General features: G+C 35.7%; 2 protein-coding genes across 5 annotated transcripts; both read left to right on the top strand.

Annotated features, from left to right (window-relative positions):
* Window positions 1-6900: 6900 nt before the first annotated feature.
* LOC126625235 (protein MEI2-like 1) lies at window positions 6901-14226 on the top strand. 3 transcript variants are annotated; one of them, XM_050294323.1, is made up of 15 exons: window positions 6901-7459; window positions 8187-8372; window positions 8582-8627; window positions 9426-9764; window positions 10197-10573; window positions 10690-10848; window positions 10977-11093; window positions 11175-11326; window positions 11432-11514; window positions 11594-12013; window positions 12100-12754; window positions 12929-13013; window positions 13099-13167; window positions 13275-13454; window positions 13642-14226. In XM_050294323.1, exons 2-15 carry the CDS (start codon window positions 8295-8297, stop codon window positions 13798-13800), a joined length of 2919 nt encoding a protein of 972 aa, XP_050150280.1. In that variant the 5' UTR covers window positions 6901-7459; window positions 8187-8294; the 3' UTR covers window positions 13801-14226. The 3 variants fall into 3 exon arrangements, with proteins under 3 accessions (XP_050150280.1, XP_050150277.1, XP_050150279.1); XM_050294320.1 differs by having other exon boundaries at window positions 6901-7564; XM_050294322.1 differs by having other exon boundaries at window positions 6901-7585.
* Window positions 14227-15325: 1099 nt separating this feature from the next.
* On the top strand, window positions 15326-19860 carry LOC126625237 (uncharacterized). Of its 2 annotated transcripts, none has more exons than XM_050294327.1 (7): window positions 15326-15653; window positions 16300-16702; window positions 16815-16971; window positions 17597-17641; window positions 18110-18272; window positions 18408-18778; window positions 19123-19860. In XM_050294327.1, the coding sequence occupies exons 1-7, from the start codon at window positions 15444-15446 to the stop codon at window positions 19439-19441; spliced, it is 1668 nt and encodes a 555-aa protein (XP_050150284.1). In that variant the 5' UTR covers window positions 15326-15443; the 3' UTR covers window positions 19442-19860. The 2 variants fall into 2 exon arrangements, with proteins under 2 accessions (XP_050150284.1, XP_050150285.1); XM_050294328.1 differs by having other exon boundaries at window positions 15508-15653; window positions 16292-16702.
* Window positions 19861-20082: the final 222 nt, after the last annotated feature.

Below are 20082 nucleotides of genomic sequence, written 5' to 3'. Positions count from 1 at the left end.
AGCTTCTAATTCCATCAAATAAGGCGGTAATTTTTCGACGTGACACAATGTACACGAATTAACGAATTAAAATTTAACATTATTTGACACTAGATTGGTTAACAATTGAGCCAATGTCAAACATTCGATGTTGACGCGGCAAACTTGTTTAAATTAAATTCATCGACGATATATAATGTATGAGTAAATTAGTTCCTCAAACGAATAAATTTTTAAAAAATGTATATCACTTATACGTCCGTAATTCCTTCTCACCTTCGTACCAAATAAGTAGGCATCCTATTGTGCACTAGCGGAGCCATAATTTAATGATAATAGGGTCACAATTTTGGACAAAAAAACCTTATTGGATTATTTCGTCGAGTTTATGGTGTGTATCTGCCCAGTTATGCTACGTTTTGTAGATTTTTGCCCAGAACTATCGAGTGAGGCTTTTTATCAAACACTTATTGCGCATCATAAGATTGCGCATCATAAGATCGCACAAAAGAGATATGAGAAGAATGACAAAGGAAAGAAGAAGAAAATTTACAAGTAATTGTATGGAGGGAGTTGTACAAAAGAAGCAACAATTTGTAGTTCAGTATTTTGACTCACTTTCAATTTGTCGTAATTGTGTAAAGGGGTCATATACAAATATACAAATAATATACACAAAAATTATGAAGCTATTGAAGTCAGCACCCAATCACACTATATTGACTCCGACACTGTTATTTTGTATCTTTTACACTCTAGAACTAATGTTTCAAAAAATTTCTAAACTTGCATGGAAGCATGAGAAGATAAGCCAAGAAAATAAAAAGAAATAGGGTAAATAATATAGAAAATATAAGAGGGGCCAAAAAATGCAGTCGTCCTTTTATATTGTTCGAATTGTGCAGATATGGATTTTCGTCTACTACTCAATTTTATTGAACCTGAGTCTTTCAGGAAGGCGATGACTTATAGGGAAACAAAATTCAATTGTCGGGCTATTTTTGGGGGCTCTAGTAAAACGAGTTCAGATATGATTATTGTTTTTTTAAAAGGTGGAGCTATTGACACATTATTTACTTTTTATACACAGTTTTGTTAATTTCGGTGATTTTATCATCTTCAATTCCAAGTTTATTTCCCGTCATGATAATATGAGTTGCTGTGGGATTTTTTTTTTTTTTTGGGAGGTGGATTAAACAAAAAGAATACAAAAGTTGGAAATTGTGGGGAAATTTTGTTCTTCTTTTTACTCGTATTGTCTTTGGGTGTAGTATAGTAATGAAATGATGTTTCTTAAGAAATAAGTCTGCCGATTTGAAAAGAAATAAAAAGGATGTACCCCCTGCGGGACCCATCCTGCTCCATCTTCATATTTGTGGCTGCTCGTTGAGATGTTATCCACGTGTCAGCCTTAAGAACCTATCTAGAGTTTTATACACCAATCAATTTATTTCCTTAGCATTTCTCATGTGGGTTTGTCTTGTTTTTTTTTTTTTTTTTTTTTTTAATTTTTTTTAATTTTTTTAACAAAGAATATTATCTACACTAAGCACTAAGAGAAGCTTTAAGGACCTATCAAAAGTTTTATACACCAATCAATTTATTTCCTTAGCATTTCTCATGTGGGTTTGTCTTGTTTTTTTTTTTTTAATTTTTTTTAACAAACAATATTATTTACACTAGGAGAAAGGAAGTGAGTTAAGTCTCACAATGGGCAAGTAATAATGTGATTCAAATTCTTGTTTAACGAGAATCGAATATAAGACCTTTCACTTACAAGTGAAGAGAAATACTACTAGATCGTAGTATTAAGTGGCGTGAGTTTATCTAGTTAATTAAATAATTTTGGTGTTTAGAGTTATTGCCCCCTGTTATTATTTCTTTTTGTTAAGAATAATGGTGTTCTAAAAAGAATCATGTAGTATGATAATTCAAAAATAAAACTTTATTATTTTTTGTTATAACAAATAATTTTTTTGAGTGATTATTAATTCCATCATCGGATGATCATCATGTGGCACACAAGTCACATAGGTGAATTGTGATATTAAGAAATGTTAAAGTAGACTCTCTCAAAAGTGGGATCATTTATACATTCTTTGATACTTCATGTTTTTGATATAATGTTTTATAATTTCGGTACGGAAATTGAGGCTAATTATGAGGTGATAGAGAGTTAATGGAGAGTCTAACTTGGAGAGAATCTCCTTATAATTTATCTTGTGTTTTTTTTTCTTCTAAAAAAGAGATTGTCACTCAATAATATGGTCTAGTGGTATTTCTTTTCATTTGAAAGTAAGAGGTCTTAGGTTCGAATCTCGTGGATGGCAAATTCGATACCAAATTAGTTGCCTATTGTGTGGCTTTACCGAACTTCCTCTTCTTTTAGTGTAAAAATATCGATATACTAAAAAAAAAGGGACTAGTTGATGGCTTCGCCAAGATAGTCCACCCTTATGGGGGTTAGGAAGACTCGTAAAAGTATTTCAGTATTTCAGCCTCCCATGGTCACTATCGTATTATTCACCAGTGTCAAAAATCGATACCAGGACATGTCATGTGAAATATAAGTATGAAATTCTTTTGTGATGTGCGCTTGCCAACCATGGTTAAGGACGTGACAACTTGATATTCTCAAAATATTGGGAATATGAGCTTTTGGATACCCAATTCAATTCGTCAATGATGGTGACTTTGATTCTTTCTTACATCTTGTACCATATCAACATTTTCATCAAGTATTATATATAATTTTTGTATATTATATTTCATGCAAAACTTACTAATAATATTATATTTCAATCTAGTTGTGCATAGATTTAGATAAACATGAATGACAAAATAATAATTGGGTGATGTTGCATCAAGAAACTTCCATATGAAATTGAAAAAAGAGAAATTCAAACACAGAACATCGTATCTTGGTAAATCATTTGAACAAACTTTCTTTAGTTATGAAAATACAAATAATGAAACACAAAAAATAAAAAGTTTCTAAAAGATTAAACAAGTTGTAAAATGTTGATTCATATCTCTTAGTTGCATAAGCAAGTTTAAAACCAGTTAATTAAACATCTGAAGAATCATATAGTATTTTTTAGGATATCGAGTCTAACTCACGTAATTTTTTTATATATAGATTTGCAATGAATTTGATATCTAACTACAATTAACATTTTTATGACGACGTAACTTTGTTTTTGTGTGATACTTCCCCAAAACCTCATGCATTCAAATGATCTACCCGAATGTGACAAATTAATTCATTAGGTTATTAATGAGTATCCATCTAGTTTAATTTTGTTTTACACCATTTTCGCTACTAACAATCTCACCTATACATTATAGTCATATCAAATTAAACGAGTCTAATGGGTATCTATTAACAATCCAATAAATTGATTTGCCACCAAATTTGTGTTGGTCCCTCCCATGTGGACAATCACTTGCTCTTTCCCGCTCGGCTCGGCTCGGCGCGGCGCGGCTTAACCAGCTTTAAGTCCAAAATAAACACATAGGCCATGGATACAATATTTAAGTATAGTAATTAACAATGCACCATTATTAAAATTTGACATTCGTACTTATAAACAAACAATAATAGAAGAAGATAATTTATTTTATTTGTTGATTGGCTGAGAATGGAACTAGCTGGCATAACCATGATTAAAAGGTTAATGATCATTTGATTAAAAATTCAAAAGTTTCATTTGGATATTGGGAGTGTAAAATCACATTACACTCTTATAAAATATAGGGTTCTATTTTTAATAATTCTCCGGCGACGAGGTTACATGTGAACGTCCAACTTTTTAAACAATTTTTAATGTTTAATTTCTTAGAATTAACTTTCACTGTTCAACATCTGGACTACTAAATACTTCCATACTATTTGAAGAAAAATTGCATGTGAAGATCCAAATTATCATGGCAACATTCGGATTATTAGAATGAGATTGAGACCTAGTTTGGGAGTGACGTGCTTAAAAAAAAAGCACCCATGAAAAAAAGCTGTGAGAGTTTTAGGTATTTGGTAAACTGAAAAAAAAAAAGGCTTATTTTGGAAGCTGCTGTGAGAATAAGCTGAAATCAAAGGAAAAAGCTGAAGCTGCTATTTGCAGTTTTGGAAAACTGGCTTTTTTTTCAAAGCACACGAAGTTACAGTGCTTCTTTAATGAAAAGACCCACTATTAGACTGTTTTTTTTTCCAAAAGCACTTTTACAAAAAAATTTACCAAACACTCTGCTGATTTATTTCACAGCCGCTTATTCTCACAGCACATCCGCTTATTCTCACAGCAGTTTTTTTTCAAAACACAACAATACCAAATCAGCCCTGAATCAACTATCATTGTTTAATATCCAGACTCTTGTTAATTCTTGTTTATTAATATTTTTCAATTTATTCGATACGACAATCAAAAATTAAGATTAATATGTAAAAGTTAAATATGAATGTGTAGATAACATCATCTTAGTGTAACTGTAAATTAGTATAAAGCAATATAATTTTCTAAAGTAATAGGAAACACCAAAAGCAAAAGGACAAAAGACGCTGAAAATAAATGATTGGCTATATTGCCATGTGATTGGTTACTATAATGTTGAAAAAGTAAATCCAAATTGGCTGCAAATCTGTACTTTATTTTCCTTAAGATAATCAGGCACTGACATACATAAGATTAATTAGTTTAATCAGAAGAGCCTAATCTATAATTCGCACACGTATTTCGATTTTCCATTGTTTTATCGAATGAGTTGAAGAAGAATAAATATAGCATTAATAAGTTTAATTGCAAATTATTAGGAGGATAAGAAGACATCGAACATATATCAAAGTGCATAAATCATTATTTTCTGTCAATCCGATAAATCATCATCTACAGCCTGATATATATATATATTTTTTTTTTTTTTTTTAATATGGAGACAATTGTTAGCATATTTTAATTTAATTTAATTTAAATTTTTGTATGTATTTTCGTGCATTGAATGTTTAGGACAGGTTAATAGGTGAAGTTTGTAATTATTCTTGAAACCAAAACATTTCGTACACGACACCTCGACCTATACGATTAGGGAAAGACAAAACATAACAAAATATACCATTTCTTGCATGCGTTTAATTTCAATTTTCCTAACAAAAATTAACAAACTTTTTTTTTTAGGTTCCGTTATATAGATTAAGAAGGTAAGAGAGTGTGTTAAGACTCATAATGGTTAGCAATAATATAGTTTAAATTCTCTTTTGAAGAGAATCGAACCTAAAATCTCTCATTTACAGGCGAAGAAGAATACTACTAATCGTAATACTAAGTGGCTTAACAAATCCATTAATCCATATACTTTGCCTGTCGACAACCTTTTCTTAATTGTTGGAATATTCCAGTTTTCAATTGCATGTCTTTTAGGGTAAATGATTAAAAACATATTCTTTTTTTATATATATTTTTTTAAAATTGATTAATATGGCAAATAATTAAAGAAAATGTTATTGGCACTCTAAAAATCTTATTCTACACTACTCACAAGTGTATTTTTCTTTTTAAATATAGAAAGTTTGGAGTGTAGAATGATAATTTTGTAGTGCCAATAACAATTCACATAATTAAATGGTATATTAATAATTTACTTTATAAGAGCGACGAGCTTCAAAGCGTGACAATAACGGTTTTATTAGCATTTTAAAAATGATACAAACTTCAAATAGGTCATCTTAGAATATTTGAAGAATCCTCAAACAAAAATGATTCCAAAACAGAAAAAATGCTAACTTGGCTAAACTACTAGTCACCGTATCAGTCGATCTTTGGGTATGGCAAACATGAGAACACATCCAGCACTCAAAAGTCAACTGAACTTCAATCCTAGCAATTAGAAATTCAATCACTTCATAATCCGCAACATGTGAAACTATGCCGTAATCCAGTACTCTAAAGCAAAACAAAACTTCAATTTTAAAAGTAATTTTGTAATGGCGTTTGTGCATCAAGATATGAAATTGAAAAAAACTACTAGGTAAATATATAATTTCGTATTTTGGCTTTATGTTGATGGACATTTCATTTCATAGCATACAGTTAAGCCAATAGAAAGAATTTTCTCTCTCTAAAGTCATTTAAAACAATATTTTTCCCTTGCAAGGATAAAATGTTGATTAAAAAATTACATTGCTAATTTATTAGAAGCCTCGAGTTATTCGATTCAAAATGCACATGTAGCACAAGTATATGCGATAGCACATATTAGAGACACTTACAATGTTTAATGGCTAAAAGATCCTTTGACGGATTAAAGTTTGTACGATGTTATTCCTCAAACTAACTTTGCGACAAATGTTTTAGGTTCGTTCAAGCATAATCTAGGTGGAATCTAAATATAGTTTCAAACTCTCATTCCAAATATATCTTGCGTGCAGAGATGAGTTACATAATAATCGCTAGATTATCGAAAAGAGAAGAAAATAGAAACCGAGCTTGCAAGTAGCAAGCTAAGTAGTACCCAAGTAACATGAGTAAAAAAGTGATGGTGGAAAATGTGTCGTATCACAAAAAGGAGAGATTTTTAGTAGAGTACAACCCAATGGGTAAATGGAGGGATAGCAAGGTCTTGCTACACTGCTTCAGGCTTACTTTGGGGTCCCCGTACACCGTGTAATAATATAATGGTTGAAAACTTAGAAAAAAAAAACTCAGCAATTATATTACTACATTTAGTGTACTGACATGTGTTCTCGGCATAATTTAAAATTTCTCTCACAAAAGGTCAAAACAAAAGCTGCAATGTAAAAACTCAAAACTGGTTGGGAAGAGAAGGAAAGAAGAAAGAGTGAGGGACTGGTTATTTTTGTTTGTCCAAAATCCAATCCTATCCAATCCGGTCCAAGACAACTGAACCCAACTCTGGCACTCCCCACAGATTTTAAAGCCTCCCGTGGTTTTCCCTCTTTTGAGTTGTGTGTTTCAGTTCAGTTTCCATTTCTTCATGTTTATTCGTTTGATTTTATCCACACATTACACACACACACACACTCTCTCTCTCTCTCTCTCTCTCTCCTCACACGCAAAGAAGCCCGCGCCCATTTCTTTCTCTCTCTTGTCTTTGTCTTCTTCCTCGTCCTTCTCCTTCCTTTTTTTTTCTTTTTATTTCAAACCCACAAAGCCAACCTCTTCTCTCTCCTCTCTCCGACGTTTTCAGTTTAACAAATCCAAAAACAGCTTCCTCCATTGATTCTTTTCCTCTACAGTGACTGACCCACAGGCGCGACCCCTCTTCCTCGCCGGAATTCCCCTCCTTTTCCGGCTACAAGCTTTATTATTATTATTTTTTGGGTTGGAAAAATGACTAGGTAGAAGCAAGCACAGAAGAAAAGGAAGAGAATTTTGGGTTTTTGTTCTTATATTCTCTCTCTCTCTCCAATCTTGTGGTGTGTTTGACAACTTGCAATGCTGCAAAAGAAGAAGAGGGTTCAGATGCAGAGGTGCTGAGATCTTGTTGTTTTACAAGTTTCGATTTTTTTGTAATAAAGTTTCATATTTGTCTGAATTTTGGAGCTGAATTTTGGACATGGTGATCAATTGTTCCGGTGAGCCTTCTGTTTTACTGGGTCAGACCTTGTTCTTCATTTTTTTTCAAATTTTTTGTGAATTTGACCATTTTTTGGGTTTGTAATTCGTTGTTTAATTTCCTCTAATCTGTCTGAATTTTGAAACTTTGAGTTCATTTTTATGAATATTGTTAAAAATTTAAAGGGTTAAACTCCAACTGCTTTCATGTTCTTCCAGATCTTTTGGTCTTAGACTTTCACTATTTTTCAAGGGGTTAAACTTCAATTTTGATGCATTTTAGGTTGCTGAAGAACTTAGGAAAACCAAATTATTAAATTTTGATTATGTTTTCCTATCTTTTTCTCTGCAACCAAATGGGGCAATTGTGTTTGGTTGTTGGTAGGTAAGCAAACATTTTCACTTTCTTACTATTTTCCCCATTTCCTTCATCTCCCTGAGGTTGTAAGGATTAAAAAATATCTTAAGATCTTAAATTTTTTAGAGCCTAATGAGTAAATTTTCATGCTTTGTGTAATTTGATCTCTGTTTTTCCTTGAATTTCTAAATGCCGTTCCCAATTTCGTTTTCGAAATTTATGGTTAATAATCTGAAGTGGATCATCTTAGTTTTTTAATTGTTGCTGTTGTTGTTCATTTTCAGGTAACGAGTCATGCAACATAGACAAATTCGCCAATTGAGAAAGCTCGAAAATTTACTACATTTTTCGGTTTTGTTTGGTAATAACTTCTGGTTTTGGGGTGCTGCACGATGCCATTTGAAATAATGGATCAAAGGGGTGTATCTGTCACTTCCCACTTCTTTGATGAAATCCCTTTTCCTGCTGAGGTAATTCTTTGTCTTGTTACCAAGAAAGTTGTTCCATTTTTACCATTTTGTGAAGTTTTCGCAACGTTTCGTTCAACATATTGCACTGGTGTTTATTAGGCATCTTACCCTGCTTAACTCTGTCATAAATTATTTGCCCCATTTTTAGCCCATCATACCTTTTGCCATTGTTCTTAATATATATCGCTTTGCCAACTTTGATTCGCCAGAGACAAGTCGGATTTCAGAAGCTGAAAACCATGTCTGATTACCAAGGTAAGCATCCTGTTAGGAAACTTGCCTGAGAAAGTCTATTAGCTAATTTTTCGTGTCTGGTTATCTTCTGTTTTCGGTGGTTCTCGGGGTTTAGTTATACCACATTACCTGTTGAAATAATTTTCCATCCAAACAGATTCCCCTAACTTATTAACAACTGCCGTGACGTGTGGTGTGGTGCTAAGTTCACCAGTCTCTCTCACTCAATGCTTAGGTTTGAATCGCCACACGTGTCTATATGGTTAGATCATGCCTCGTAAGGGGGGGAATGAGCATAAATAGTAGTTGTGATAAAACAATCCAAAGATTTAGAAGTATTTGTCTTCACTTAGGTCAAAGGGATGACAACTGGCTGTCCGAAGTCCCAACTTCACAACAGAAGTTCTTATTGCTCTATAAAGTAATTGTTTAACGCTCTAAACTTGGAAGTCTATTGATTGAAAGAAAATAAATGTGCCATGGATCACGAGTTGGTTCTGTTATGGTTACCTTTTCTGCTAGAAGTTTTGAATGCCAGAGCATGTTCGGTATACTTTTTGTATCCAATTTGTTTTAAAAAATGATGAAACAGCTAAATTACTTTTAATATTCATTAGTTTCAGAAACAAAAAATTGGATTCAAGAACGATACAAAACAACCCTTAATGTTTTTTATGGAAATTTGAAATTGTATTTTTGTGGATTTCAGACTATACCCTTGACCCATGCTCATACTCTAAATTTGAAATTTGAATTGATACATTCTGCGGTAAGAAACCATAACTTTTACTAATTTCCTGTGTAAATATTGTCCTTCAGCGGGAGTCGGTGGAATGGTACCGACACCTGGCAGCAAGTTGGGATCTTCAATGCCATCTAAAATGTATTTACCAAATGGGGCACAGTCGGTGGATCACTTGGATCTGCCACAATCCAATCTGGCTGGGGAGCAAACAGAAAGACTAAGCATCGGTGGAGGGGTTCCCAACATCTCCAAGGCCTCGTGGAAACCTATGGATCACCAACCAAAATTGTGGTCAGACTTGTCCGCAAAGCCAACACCTTATAGCTCGGTTGGTGGCAAAACTGTTATTAATGGCGCCCATCATGAAAGTAGCCTGTTCTCAAGCTCTTTGTCTGAAATTTTTAGCAGAAAATGTAAGTTTTCCTTTTAAAGTCTATTAAATATTTTTCTATTTGTTGCATGCGGTTAATGTTACTTTCTGTATTCTCATATCAGATACTTATGTTTACCATACACTCTTTAGTTTCATCAGTAGATATATTAATCTGCAGTTCTACGTCTATCATCCATTACAAGCATGCAAAAGAACATGCAAAATTTGATTTTCGCACAAGAAGATTTCAATGCTATGTCTAACAAGTTTTGATCTCAAATATTCTCTTGCATAAAGTTTCTGCGTTTCAATTATCTGGGTCCAAAATCTTTCTTAAACTTAATGTCTATGCATAACACACGTTTTAATTTCTTCTCTACTTCTATGTATGTACTAATGTTTAGTCTCACATTTGCATTTGTTGGGATACGTCTTGATTGAGTTGACTTAAGCTGACTATTTTCACATGCAGTGCGATTATTGAGGAGTGATTTTGTTTCTCATCAATCTACTAACAACAGTGCTTACCAACATGAGGAAGAGCCCTTTGAATCTCTTGAAGAAATTGAGGCACAAACAATTGGAAATCTCCTTCCAGATGAAAATGACTTGTTTTCTGGCATGACAGATGAGCCGGGTTATAAGGCTCATGTTAATATTGGTGATGGATTTGAAGATTTTGATCTCTTTAGCAGTGGTGGTGGAATGGAATTGGAAGGCGATGATCAAGGGGTTTATAATAGCTCAATTGCGGGTGAACACCCTTTTGGAGAACACCCTTCCCGAACACTTTTTGTCCGCAATATTAATAGCAACATTGAAGATTTGGAATTGAAGGCTCTTTTTGAGGTGCTTATACCTCCTTTTCAAGTTTTTAATTTTTCTATCGTATATTTTATTTTAGTTTTTTAGTTTGACAGTCCATGCAAGCCAGCTAAAATGACAATTTTACTTTGTTCTGTTAGCGATATGGAGACATCCGGGCACTTTACACAGCCTGCAAGCATCGTGGGTTTGTTATGATTTCTTATTATGATATAAGGGCTGCCCAAAATGCACTAAGAGCACTTCAAAGTAAGCCACTGAGGCGTAGGAAGCTTGACATACATTATTCGATACCCAAAGTACGATGATCACTTGCCATTCACTTTTGTTGTATATGCTAGATTCGCGATCTTGCTCTTCCCGTCTTGTTTATACTTTCTCCTGTTGCTTTGTTCCAATCATGCTAATACACTTGCCAATATGTCAGGACAATCCTTCTGATAAAGATATTAACCAAGGAACGCTAGTGTTATTCAACCTTGATTCTTCTGTTTCTAATGACGAGCTTTCTAAAACTTTTGGATCTTATGGAGAAATTAAAGAAGTAAGCCGCTAATATCTTGATTTGCTTCTAAGAGGAAGAAAGAACTTAGTATCTTTATGTGGTTATTATTTTTGTTTCCAGATCCGTGAGACTCCACACAAGCCACATAACAAGTTCATAGAGTTTTATGATGTTAGAGCTGCAGAAGCTGCTCTCCATGCATTGAATAGGAGTGAGATTGGAGGGAAGCAGATCAAGCTTGAACCCAGCCGTCCAGGGGGCACAAGGAGGGGGTATTGATAATTTATTCGTACTGTTGATTACCAATATATCTGATTCTCAATTAAGTTTGAAATTCTTAATTTTCTCCTTTGTAAGAAAGAACATTCCTTTTGCAGTTTGGCTCAAGTTTCCGAGCAGGAGCAAGATGAATTCAAATTTTGTCATAGCTTGTCTGACAGTTTATCAACAGGCACCAAGCGTATGAATTTGTTTGTTAAGAATGGTTGCTTCGATTGTGTTTATCTTGTTATAAAATGGATACCTTTCTTTTAATACAGCAACACTTCATCCTGGAGTGGTCACATCAAGCTGCATGGTTAATGGATTTGGCCTGGGCTTACACTCTGCACTCCGTTCACCTGTGAGCACATTTATTGAAAACGCTTTATCTCATCAGAGTTCAAGTGTTCCAGATACCTTGCCCGCTCCAGTGACAGGGGCATCTATAGGGAAAAAATTTAGCCTCTGTGACCCCGATCAGTCTCTGGATGACATGAATTTTGGTAATCAGAGTGTTCCCGGCATACATCCTCATTCGCTTCCTGAGTATAACGACAGTTTAGCCCGTGGTATTCCATGCAACACTGCTGGTGCTATCGGAAGCATGAATGGCAATCTGGGACTTAGAATGAGAGAAGGAACAGACAGAAGGTCCACTGTCAGTGCAAATGGTCACCTAGTGGAACTGAACGGAGGAGGTACTGTTTAACTGAATTATTACTTGTAAACGTAGTCATTATTCTGGTGAAATTCTTGTTTACAATTTCTCTTCTTTCTTACACAGCTTTTGGATCTCCTGGAAATGGGAGCCGCCCGGTTCATGCTCATCCCTATGTTTTGAATAACTCCAACTTGTACCAGCAGCATCCTTCAAGTCCCATGATGTGGCAGAATTCACCATCATTTATCAGTGGTCCTACTGCGCATCACTTTCCCCAAATGCCAGGATTCCACAGGACACCACCTCATATGCTGAGCGGTACTTCGCCTGTGCACCACCATGTAGGATCAGCTCCGGCTGTTAACCCTTCCCTTTGGGAAAGGCATGCCTTTTCAGGGGAGTCTCCTGACACTTCTAGCCTTCACTTGGGTTCTCTTGGCTTTGCACGTTTTGCCGGTAGTCCCCAGATGCATCCTGTGGATGTCTCTTCACTCAACCTCTTCTCTCTTACTGGTGGAAATTTCTTGGACATGACTACCAGTACCCGGCAGCGCTCTTCACAGGAGATGGGCCACATGTTTCCCGGTAGAAATTCGATGAATTCAATGCCTTCCTCTTTTGATTCCCAAAACGAACGTGGTGTTAGAAGCCTGTCTCACCGAAGAAATGAAGCAAACTCTAACAATGCTGATAAGAGACAATATGAGCTTGATATTGAACGAATACTCCATGGGGAAGACAGACGCACCACATTGATGATAAAGAACATTCCCAACAAGTACGTATATTGTCCCCCAACTGTTCTGATTTATTGCATCATTTATCTTTTCACTTTATACTCATGGGCTACAGTATGATAAGATTATTGAAAACTGCAATATTTGTATAAATTGCTATCCAGTTGTATGTATTGATTTTCCCTCTTTGCTAAACTAGTTAACGGTTATTACAGGTACACTTCAAAGATGCTTCTTGCTGCAATTGATGAGCAGTGTCGCGGAATTTATGACTTTCTTTATTTGCCAATCGACTTCAAGGCAAGGAAACTGTTTAGATTATCATCTTATCAGGTTAAAGGCTTATTGTTGTCTAATTCAATGTTTGCATGTTTATCTTTCACAGAACAAATGCAATGTGGGATACGCATTCATCAACATGATTGATCCTCATCAGATTGTTCCATTCTATAAGGTTTGCCTGACTGAGATGTATTAATTTGCCGAAATGAAAAAAAATTTATCTGCTCAGAGTAAGAAATCCTTTTATATTCATGACATTTTCGTGTGTATATGTTGCAGGCATTCAATGGAAAAAAATGGGAGAAGTTCAACAGTGAAAAGGTGGCATCACTTGCATATGCTCGTATTCAGGGAAAAGCTGCTCTTATTGCCCATTTTCAGAACTCAAGCTTAATGAACGAGGACAAACGCTGCCGTCCCATTCTCTTCCACACGGAGGGTCCAAATGCTGGTGATCCGGTAAGATATCCACAGTTCCCCCTTCCTTTTGTATAGTCCTTCTTGAAACTATGAGGCTGTCGTTTTTCCAACTTAAGTAAGATGAAGGTCATCGTAAATAGGGTTTTCGGTTGAGAGAATCTTACATCAGGTTGATTATGTCTCCATAACCAAGACTGACCCTTGTACTTTTTGTCTCTCTCAATAGGAACCCTTTCCCATGGGTACCAACATCCGGTCAAGACCAGGAAAACCTCGAACAGCTGGCTACGATGATAACCATCATCACGGGAGTCCTTCGGCAACTGCAAACGGAGAGGAAAAATCCAAGGAATCCGAGCAAGACTTGTTCTACCCAGATTTCTAACCACTCAACCTAATACCGCCTACAACGAGCATAACCACTCCAATTCATCACATCAGGGGTGGTCTATTGACTTCAGTTTTGACTATAGAGGAGTGCTTCTACTAGGTTTCGGTCACCTAAAACTGAGAGGGTTACTTCACACAACAGTTTGGTATTTTCTCTGATGTTTCATAAGTAAGCCAACTTATGGAGACACAGAGAATGTCTTGACAACCTTAAAATTTTGGGGTCTTGTTTGTTGAACAATGTCTCAGTGTATAGGCAGGCACTCGCAGAACCTTGTGCTTTTTTTTTTTACCTTGTTTTTACTTTTACCTTTTACCCATGTGGGCCCTTTTTTCTAGTTGGCCAATGGTGGAGACCCACATTTACTTTGAGTACTCCAGTTGCTGAAATTTTTTAAATTCTAGTGATGCTTTGATGCTATCTCTATCTGAGTGTGGCCTCTTGCAATCTTTTTGTTGAATGTTCTCTTGTATCTTGGTAGTTCCTTTTTGGAATCCCAGAGGGATAAAATTCCCTTGGATCATCCTCTGTTAAAAGATAACACATTCACCATAAGGAAAGTGATTTCCGAACACTCTTTTTTATTAAATTTCTTTCTGCACGTTCATGTTAGAATAAATCAAATGAGAATCTACGTACGAACTAAATAGGAGTGAAGAAGGAAAAATAGATGCGCCATTGATCGTTTGGAAGCTGTGCACTATAAATAAATCATCACGCAGTTTTGAAGTTCAATTTCTCTGAGTGCATAATAAGTTTTGGAAGTTGTAATATTGCCCTATGTCTTACGCAAAAATACCAATCAAATTAACAGTCCAAGATGTTATGTTCAGTATGTTATTGACACTTCGAAAAGTCATCATTTAATCCTTAACATTTGATCAAATATAAATCGTTTTCTTTTTGTCTACCCAAAATAGAATCATCAACCATGTTAAGTCATTAACAATAAAAAAAAAACAGAAGATTTTTTTAATATCAAATTTATAATTCATCTAATGCTTAAAGAATGTAATTTGTTATTTAAAAGTGAACTTTAACGAAAAACTCCTGGTACGGTTTATTTTAACGAAAAACCACATTTTTACATTAAAAAGTCAATCATGGTACTATTAACTTTACCTTTTATTTTGTCATTGTCGTTAAAAGACAAAGTTTTCTAATTTTAAATAAAACTAATGAAAAGAGTTTGAAAATTTTGAGTTTTAACGACAAGGAAAATAAAAAGTAAAGTTAATAGTACTAAAATTATTTTTTAATATAAAAATATAATTTTTCCTTGAAATTCCGTAAATTTAATGGATTTGGATTCTCTGCCCTCCCATTTCGGTGTCCTCCCCGTGCCCTTCTGTTTTGTGTGGTCACGGTTAATCCATGCTAACATTTTATATTGTTTTTTATAAAAATAATAAGATAAAAAAAAATAGTAATATAAAATATTAACGTGGCTTAACCGTGACCACATAAATAGGAGGGCGAGGAGGGCATCGAATTGGGAGGGCAGAGAATCCAAGTCCAAATTTAATTGGGGTTTCATTGGCAAAACTCAAACTGTTATATCCAGGCCGCCTAAAATCCGAATCAAAGGTTTCCTACTGCCCCAAAATATTTGATTACAGAAGACAAATAACTATTGAATGAGTGATCTGAAGAAGCCCAAGACGGAGGACGTAGAAATCATAGACGGCGGCGGTGAACAAGCAGCAAACAAGGTGAAGATGGCGGAGGAGGAGAACGGCTACCCAGATAGCAGACAGGAGCAAGAAGAAGCCCTTGTTGCTCTGATCGAGCATCGCACCCGCGAAGTCCACCACCTTCGCAACCGCGTCTCCTATTACAAAACTCAGGTTGCACCCCACCATCCCCCCTCTCTCTATTGTTTTTGGTCAGTTTCAATGGTGATGTTTGGGTTTTTTTGTAAATGTTGGTTTGCTTGTTTGTTTGTTTTCATTTCGTATGCTGCTGTTGCTATAAAGTTATGAACTTTGAATTATGGCTTTTGATTAACCTGTTGCTACAAGGCTTGTTAGGCTTTAAAGTTTAAATCTTTTTGCTCATTCTGACTTACCCAAGTTGAATACAAAGTTTGATTAGTACTGACTTATTGATTAATTACATATGCCCTAAACTAATCTCATGGCAAATGGGCACCTGGGTTTGATCACACTCCAAAAAATCTTTATAGGGTTCTTGAGATGAAGTTAGAAATCGAAAACTCATAAAAAGGTTGTTGGTTTTGAGTCTGATCATAAACACTGCTTTACTGTGTGGAATTTCTCCTCGATGTTCATTTATTAGCCGAATGCCCTTGTTTAAATTCATTGTATATGAAGTCATGAATCGTAATTGCTGCAAATTAAAATCATCAAGTGAAGACCATTATACAATTTTTCAGATATGCTCGAAGTGGTGAGTGTTTCTATGTGTTTTAACTTATGAGATGCCTTCCGATGGGAGTTATCCACTAATTGTTCATTTGGAAAAGGCATGCAGCTTGGGGAAGCAGAGAGGAGGTTAACTGATACTGAAATTAAGTTGGCTCGACTTCGACGCCAAGACAGAGTAGGGTCAACTAGGAGTTCACCCGGTACTGGAACGAATAGTGTAAAGGTGGAGTGCAGATCAACAAGTCCTATCCATTTATATGAAGGTTCTTCTAGACACCAGCATCAATCGAAAACAGAACTTTTCATTCCTGCTGTCGGCCCAAAAGTTTCCCATCCTACAATGGTGGCAGGGTCTAGTGGGAAAGCTCCAGTTAGTTCTAGTGCTCAAGCAAGTCCATCTGTTTCTAGTCAGTCTGTTAGTGCTAACAGAATGAAAGGGGACAAATCTTATAGAAATTCTTCAAAGCAGGAAGTTGAAGTTCAAGATAAAGGGACAAAACGGAAATTTGGTAAGACTCTAGCATGTTGATTGGGTCCTTATTCTGTTTCTTGACTGTCTGTCTCTAGGTCACATATTTCAATTTTTCTTTGTGTCTGATGCGAAAGTTATATGTATTTCAGAAAAGAAAGAACACAAAGAATTAGTGCCATTGGTTCACACTAGCTCTCAACCATGTAAAATCAACTGCTATGCAAGCAGTCACATCTCAAGTCAGCACAAGAGAAAGTTGAGAAGTCTTTCTTTGTGCCCAGTGAACGATCAGCTTTTTGTGACCAGGTAATTAACATGTTTACTGTAATTAACATTTTTTTACTTATCATCAATATCCATGATATCTGTTCTGTTTATTTCACTCTTTCAGGATTTCACCTTTTAATATGTGGGGAAAGTAAAGTGGGGGTGTATTTATTTCCTCCGGTGTTAAGATTAAGCTGTGTTTTCCTGTGTCCAGATCTTTGGGTTAATAGTTGTCTTTGGGTGTGAATTAGCCTCTAACTTTAAATCTGTAATATATATATCAAATTCTCAAAATATCATATAACTTTATCCCTTTCAGGTAGTTGCACATATTAATGCGTATTAACTATTAATTATAGATTATGGCCCTGCTTCGGAACTAATGTATCTTTCTTGTTTATAAGTTGGTAGTATTCTCTTGTACTATGTTAAACGAAATTGAATCCTTATCCTGAAATTTTAAGTTATTAAGACATACAAAATAATTTGTGTAAGCAGCCTAACAAGAGGCAATGGAATGAATTTACATTTGAAACTGAAGTGTAAAAGAAAGCTTGAAGTATATTGGTTACTTTGTCCTACAAGGCTACAACTAGTAACTACAAGATGCATCAAACGTTAGCAAACATGATGAATTTTAACAAGTGCTTTGGAATGTTTGCAGTGCTTTGGATGGAGTAGTCAACTTCTGGCAAGTTCAGTCCAAGGGGTAATGTCCAAATCTCATCATTTTAAATTATTATTTCTTAACTTCATAATTGTGTTCTAGGTAGCAACATAAAGTAAATCAAAATGAGCATAAGGTCATATGGTCGAGCTTTCTCCTATTTTTTGTATATCTTAGGAAAAGCATGTATCCGAGCATAGTTATATGATTGCATGCCTTTCATAGAGATGTATTCTGACTGTTGGTGGACTCTATGTCCTAAATTGACTAAGGAGGTGCAGTATCTCTTTGTTTCAAAAACCGGTGGGGGTATTTATGTGGCAACTATTCCTTGATCTGTTTTGAAAGGCAAAACTGTGATTATATCTTCGTGCCATGACCTCAGGATTTGTAAATTCTTGCAGTTTCAATTTTCCATCTCAGGTCTTAAGCAGTGCTCTCAAATTTCCAGTCATGCACTTCTACTTTGCACAACTGAGTAGGCATCCCTTTTGTTTCTTTTAATTGCAGGTCTAGTGCTTCTCGGCTTAGTTCTACTGATTGTGTATCTCCAAACAGGAGATGGCCAGAAGATATTGCCTGGCATCCTGATGGAAACAGACTATTTTCTGTGTATAGTGCTGATGGTGGTGACTCGCAAGTATCGGTTCTAGATCTAAATACAACACAAGGGGTAAGGGCTACATTTAAAATTAATTGTAGCAATTGCGTGTGGGGTACACTGAGGTTTGAGCAGCATGCCCTCTGCCCATGAGTTCCAAATTTAGAGAATTGACATGCTGATTCTTCGCATTTTGTGCATTTACAGAAAGGTCGTGTTACTTTCTTTGAAGATAAGCCTCATGTGAGAGGGATCATTAACAACATAGTTTTTCCCCCTTGGGAGGATACCTGTTTTGTCACTGGTGGTAGTGATCATGCTGTTATAATCTGGAAAGAGACGGATGCGGAGAATGTATGGAAACCAAAGACATTGCATAGGAATATGCATTCATCTGCTGTTATGGGAGTAGCCGGGATGTTCCAAAAGCAGATGATACTATCAGCTGGAGCAGACAAGAGAATTGTTGGGTTTGACGCTAACACGGGAAGAGCAGAGTTTAAGCATCAGATAGAAAGTAAATGCATGAGTGTCTTGCCAAATCCTTGCGACTTTAATCTCTTCATGGTTCAATCAGGGTGAGAAACACTGATTTTTCATCCAGAATATTCATATCATCAATACGTGTGCTGTCTTGATATTCGCCTTGTCAGTGCTCCGAATCCCGTTTTGTTCACTTTATGCATTTGTATGCTGCCTCATATTATTTGCGAAGACGCCTCATGGTTTTTGACGTGTATTTATATTATTAACCATCAGCAGTCTTTTGGAAGAGCCGTTGCCTTGCTATACTTTATTAGTAATCATATATTTGATTAACTTAATACATGTATACATTTTGGACGAAGGCTTTTCTTCAGTTACAGTTTCTATGTATATTTATATGAACTTTTTTTAATGTTAACCTGTTTATAACACGCAGGACGCATGAGAAGCAGCTCCGACTATTTGATATCAGACTGAGGCAAACAGAAATCCATGCTTTTGGTTGGAAGCAAGAGAGCAGTGAATCTCAGTCAGCTCTGATCAATCAGGCCTGGTCTCCCGACGGCTTATACATCTCATCTGGTACCGCAGATCCATTGATCCACATATTCGATATCAGATACAATGCCAACAAGCCTTCTCAGTCTATCAGTGCTCATCAGAAACGGGTTTTCAAAGCTGTATGGCTCCACTCATGCCCCCTTCTCATTTCCATATCTTCTGATTTGAACATTGGTCTACACAAAACCACGTAGACGGTACAACGTTCCAGCTAGCTGATACTACTGGCCCGGAAAAGATCTGTTACTTGTTTTCAAGAGTAACGACATTACGTAGGGCATTTTTGTAAGATTCGAGTGTAGACATGCTGTCGAGATGGCGGAGAATTGTAAGTAGTTTTTTCGACGGGACGTTGCTGCTAAGTGGATTTTGATTTGTGAGTGTGTTAGATGCAAATTTCTTTGAGGAAATGGAAGATATGATACTTGTGGATTTAAGTACGCAGTGGCCGCCTTCGTTTTTGATGTGCTTCTGTTGGAATCATCCGTAACCATCATCTCTTACACGACATGTCGTTCATTTACAACATTGGGTCCATGGACCGGATGATGGATATTCCGGCAGTCCAAAGTCTGCATTATTTGAAATGTTGTGGTACTTACGCACTTTTTAACCTCTCTCACGTTTTTATTGATTTTTGTTCATTGATTTTTTTTTTAAATTTATTCGATCTGACGGTTGAAAATTTAAAAGATATGAGATGTAAAGATGGGTGTGTGGATAACACTACCCTATTTGAAATGGGTCCTCAGTTAAGATTTTAGAAACACTTCTCATTATTCGAGCAGGTTGCCACTTCCTATCGCTTGTATTAAAAAAGCGTACGAGAAGATAA

Source organism: Malus sylvestris, chromosome 6 (genome assembly GCF_916048215.2).
Source record: "Malus sylvestris chromosome 6, drMalSylv7.2, whole genome shotgun sequence".
NCBI classification, from domain to species: domain Eukaryota; kingdom Viridiplantae; phylum Streptophyta; class Magnoliopsida; order Rosales; family Rosaceae; genus Malus; species Malus sylvestris.
This window is presented reverse-complemented; position numbering and strand designations above follow the sequence as displayed.

Bases quoted from the DNA above. Each gene is read 5' to 3' on its own strand.
- LOC126625235 (XM_050294323.1), top strand. From the start codon at position 8,295: ATGCCATTTGAAATAATGGATCAAAGGGGTGTATCTGTCACTTCCCAC. The intron at 9,765-10,196 runs GTAAGTTTTCCT...TTTCACATGCAG, and splicing joins TGAAATTTTTAGCAGAAAAT to TGCGATTATTGAGGAGTGAT. The intron at 10,574-10,689 runs GTGCTTATACCT...TTGTTCTGTTAG, and splicing joins AATTGAAGGCTCTTTTTGAG to CGATATGGAGACATCCGGGC.
- LOC126625237 (XM_050294327.1), top strand. From the start codon at position 15,444: ATGAGTGATCTGAAGAAGCCCAAGACGGAGGACGTAGAAATCATAGAC. The intron at 16,703-16,814 runs GTAAGACTCTAG...TATGTATTTCAG, and splicing joins AGGGACAAAACGGAAATTTG to AAAAGAAAGAACACAAAGAA. The intron at 18,273-18,407 runs GTAAGGGCTACA...GTGCATTTACAG, and splicing joins ATCTAAATACAACACAAGGG to AAAGGTCGTGTTACTTTCTT.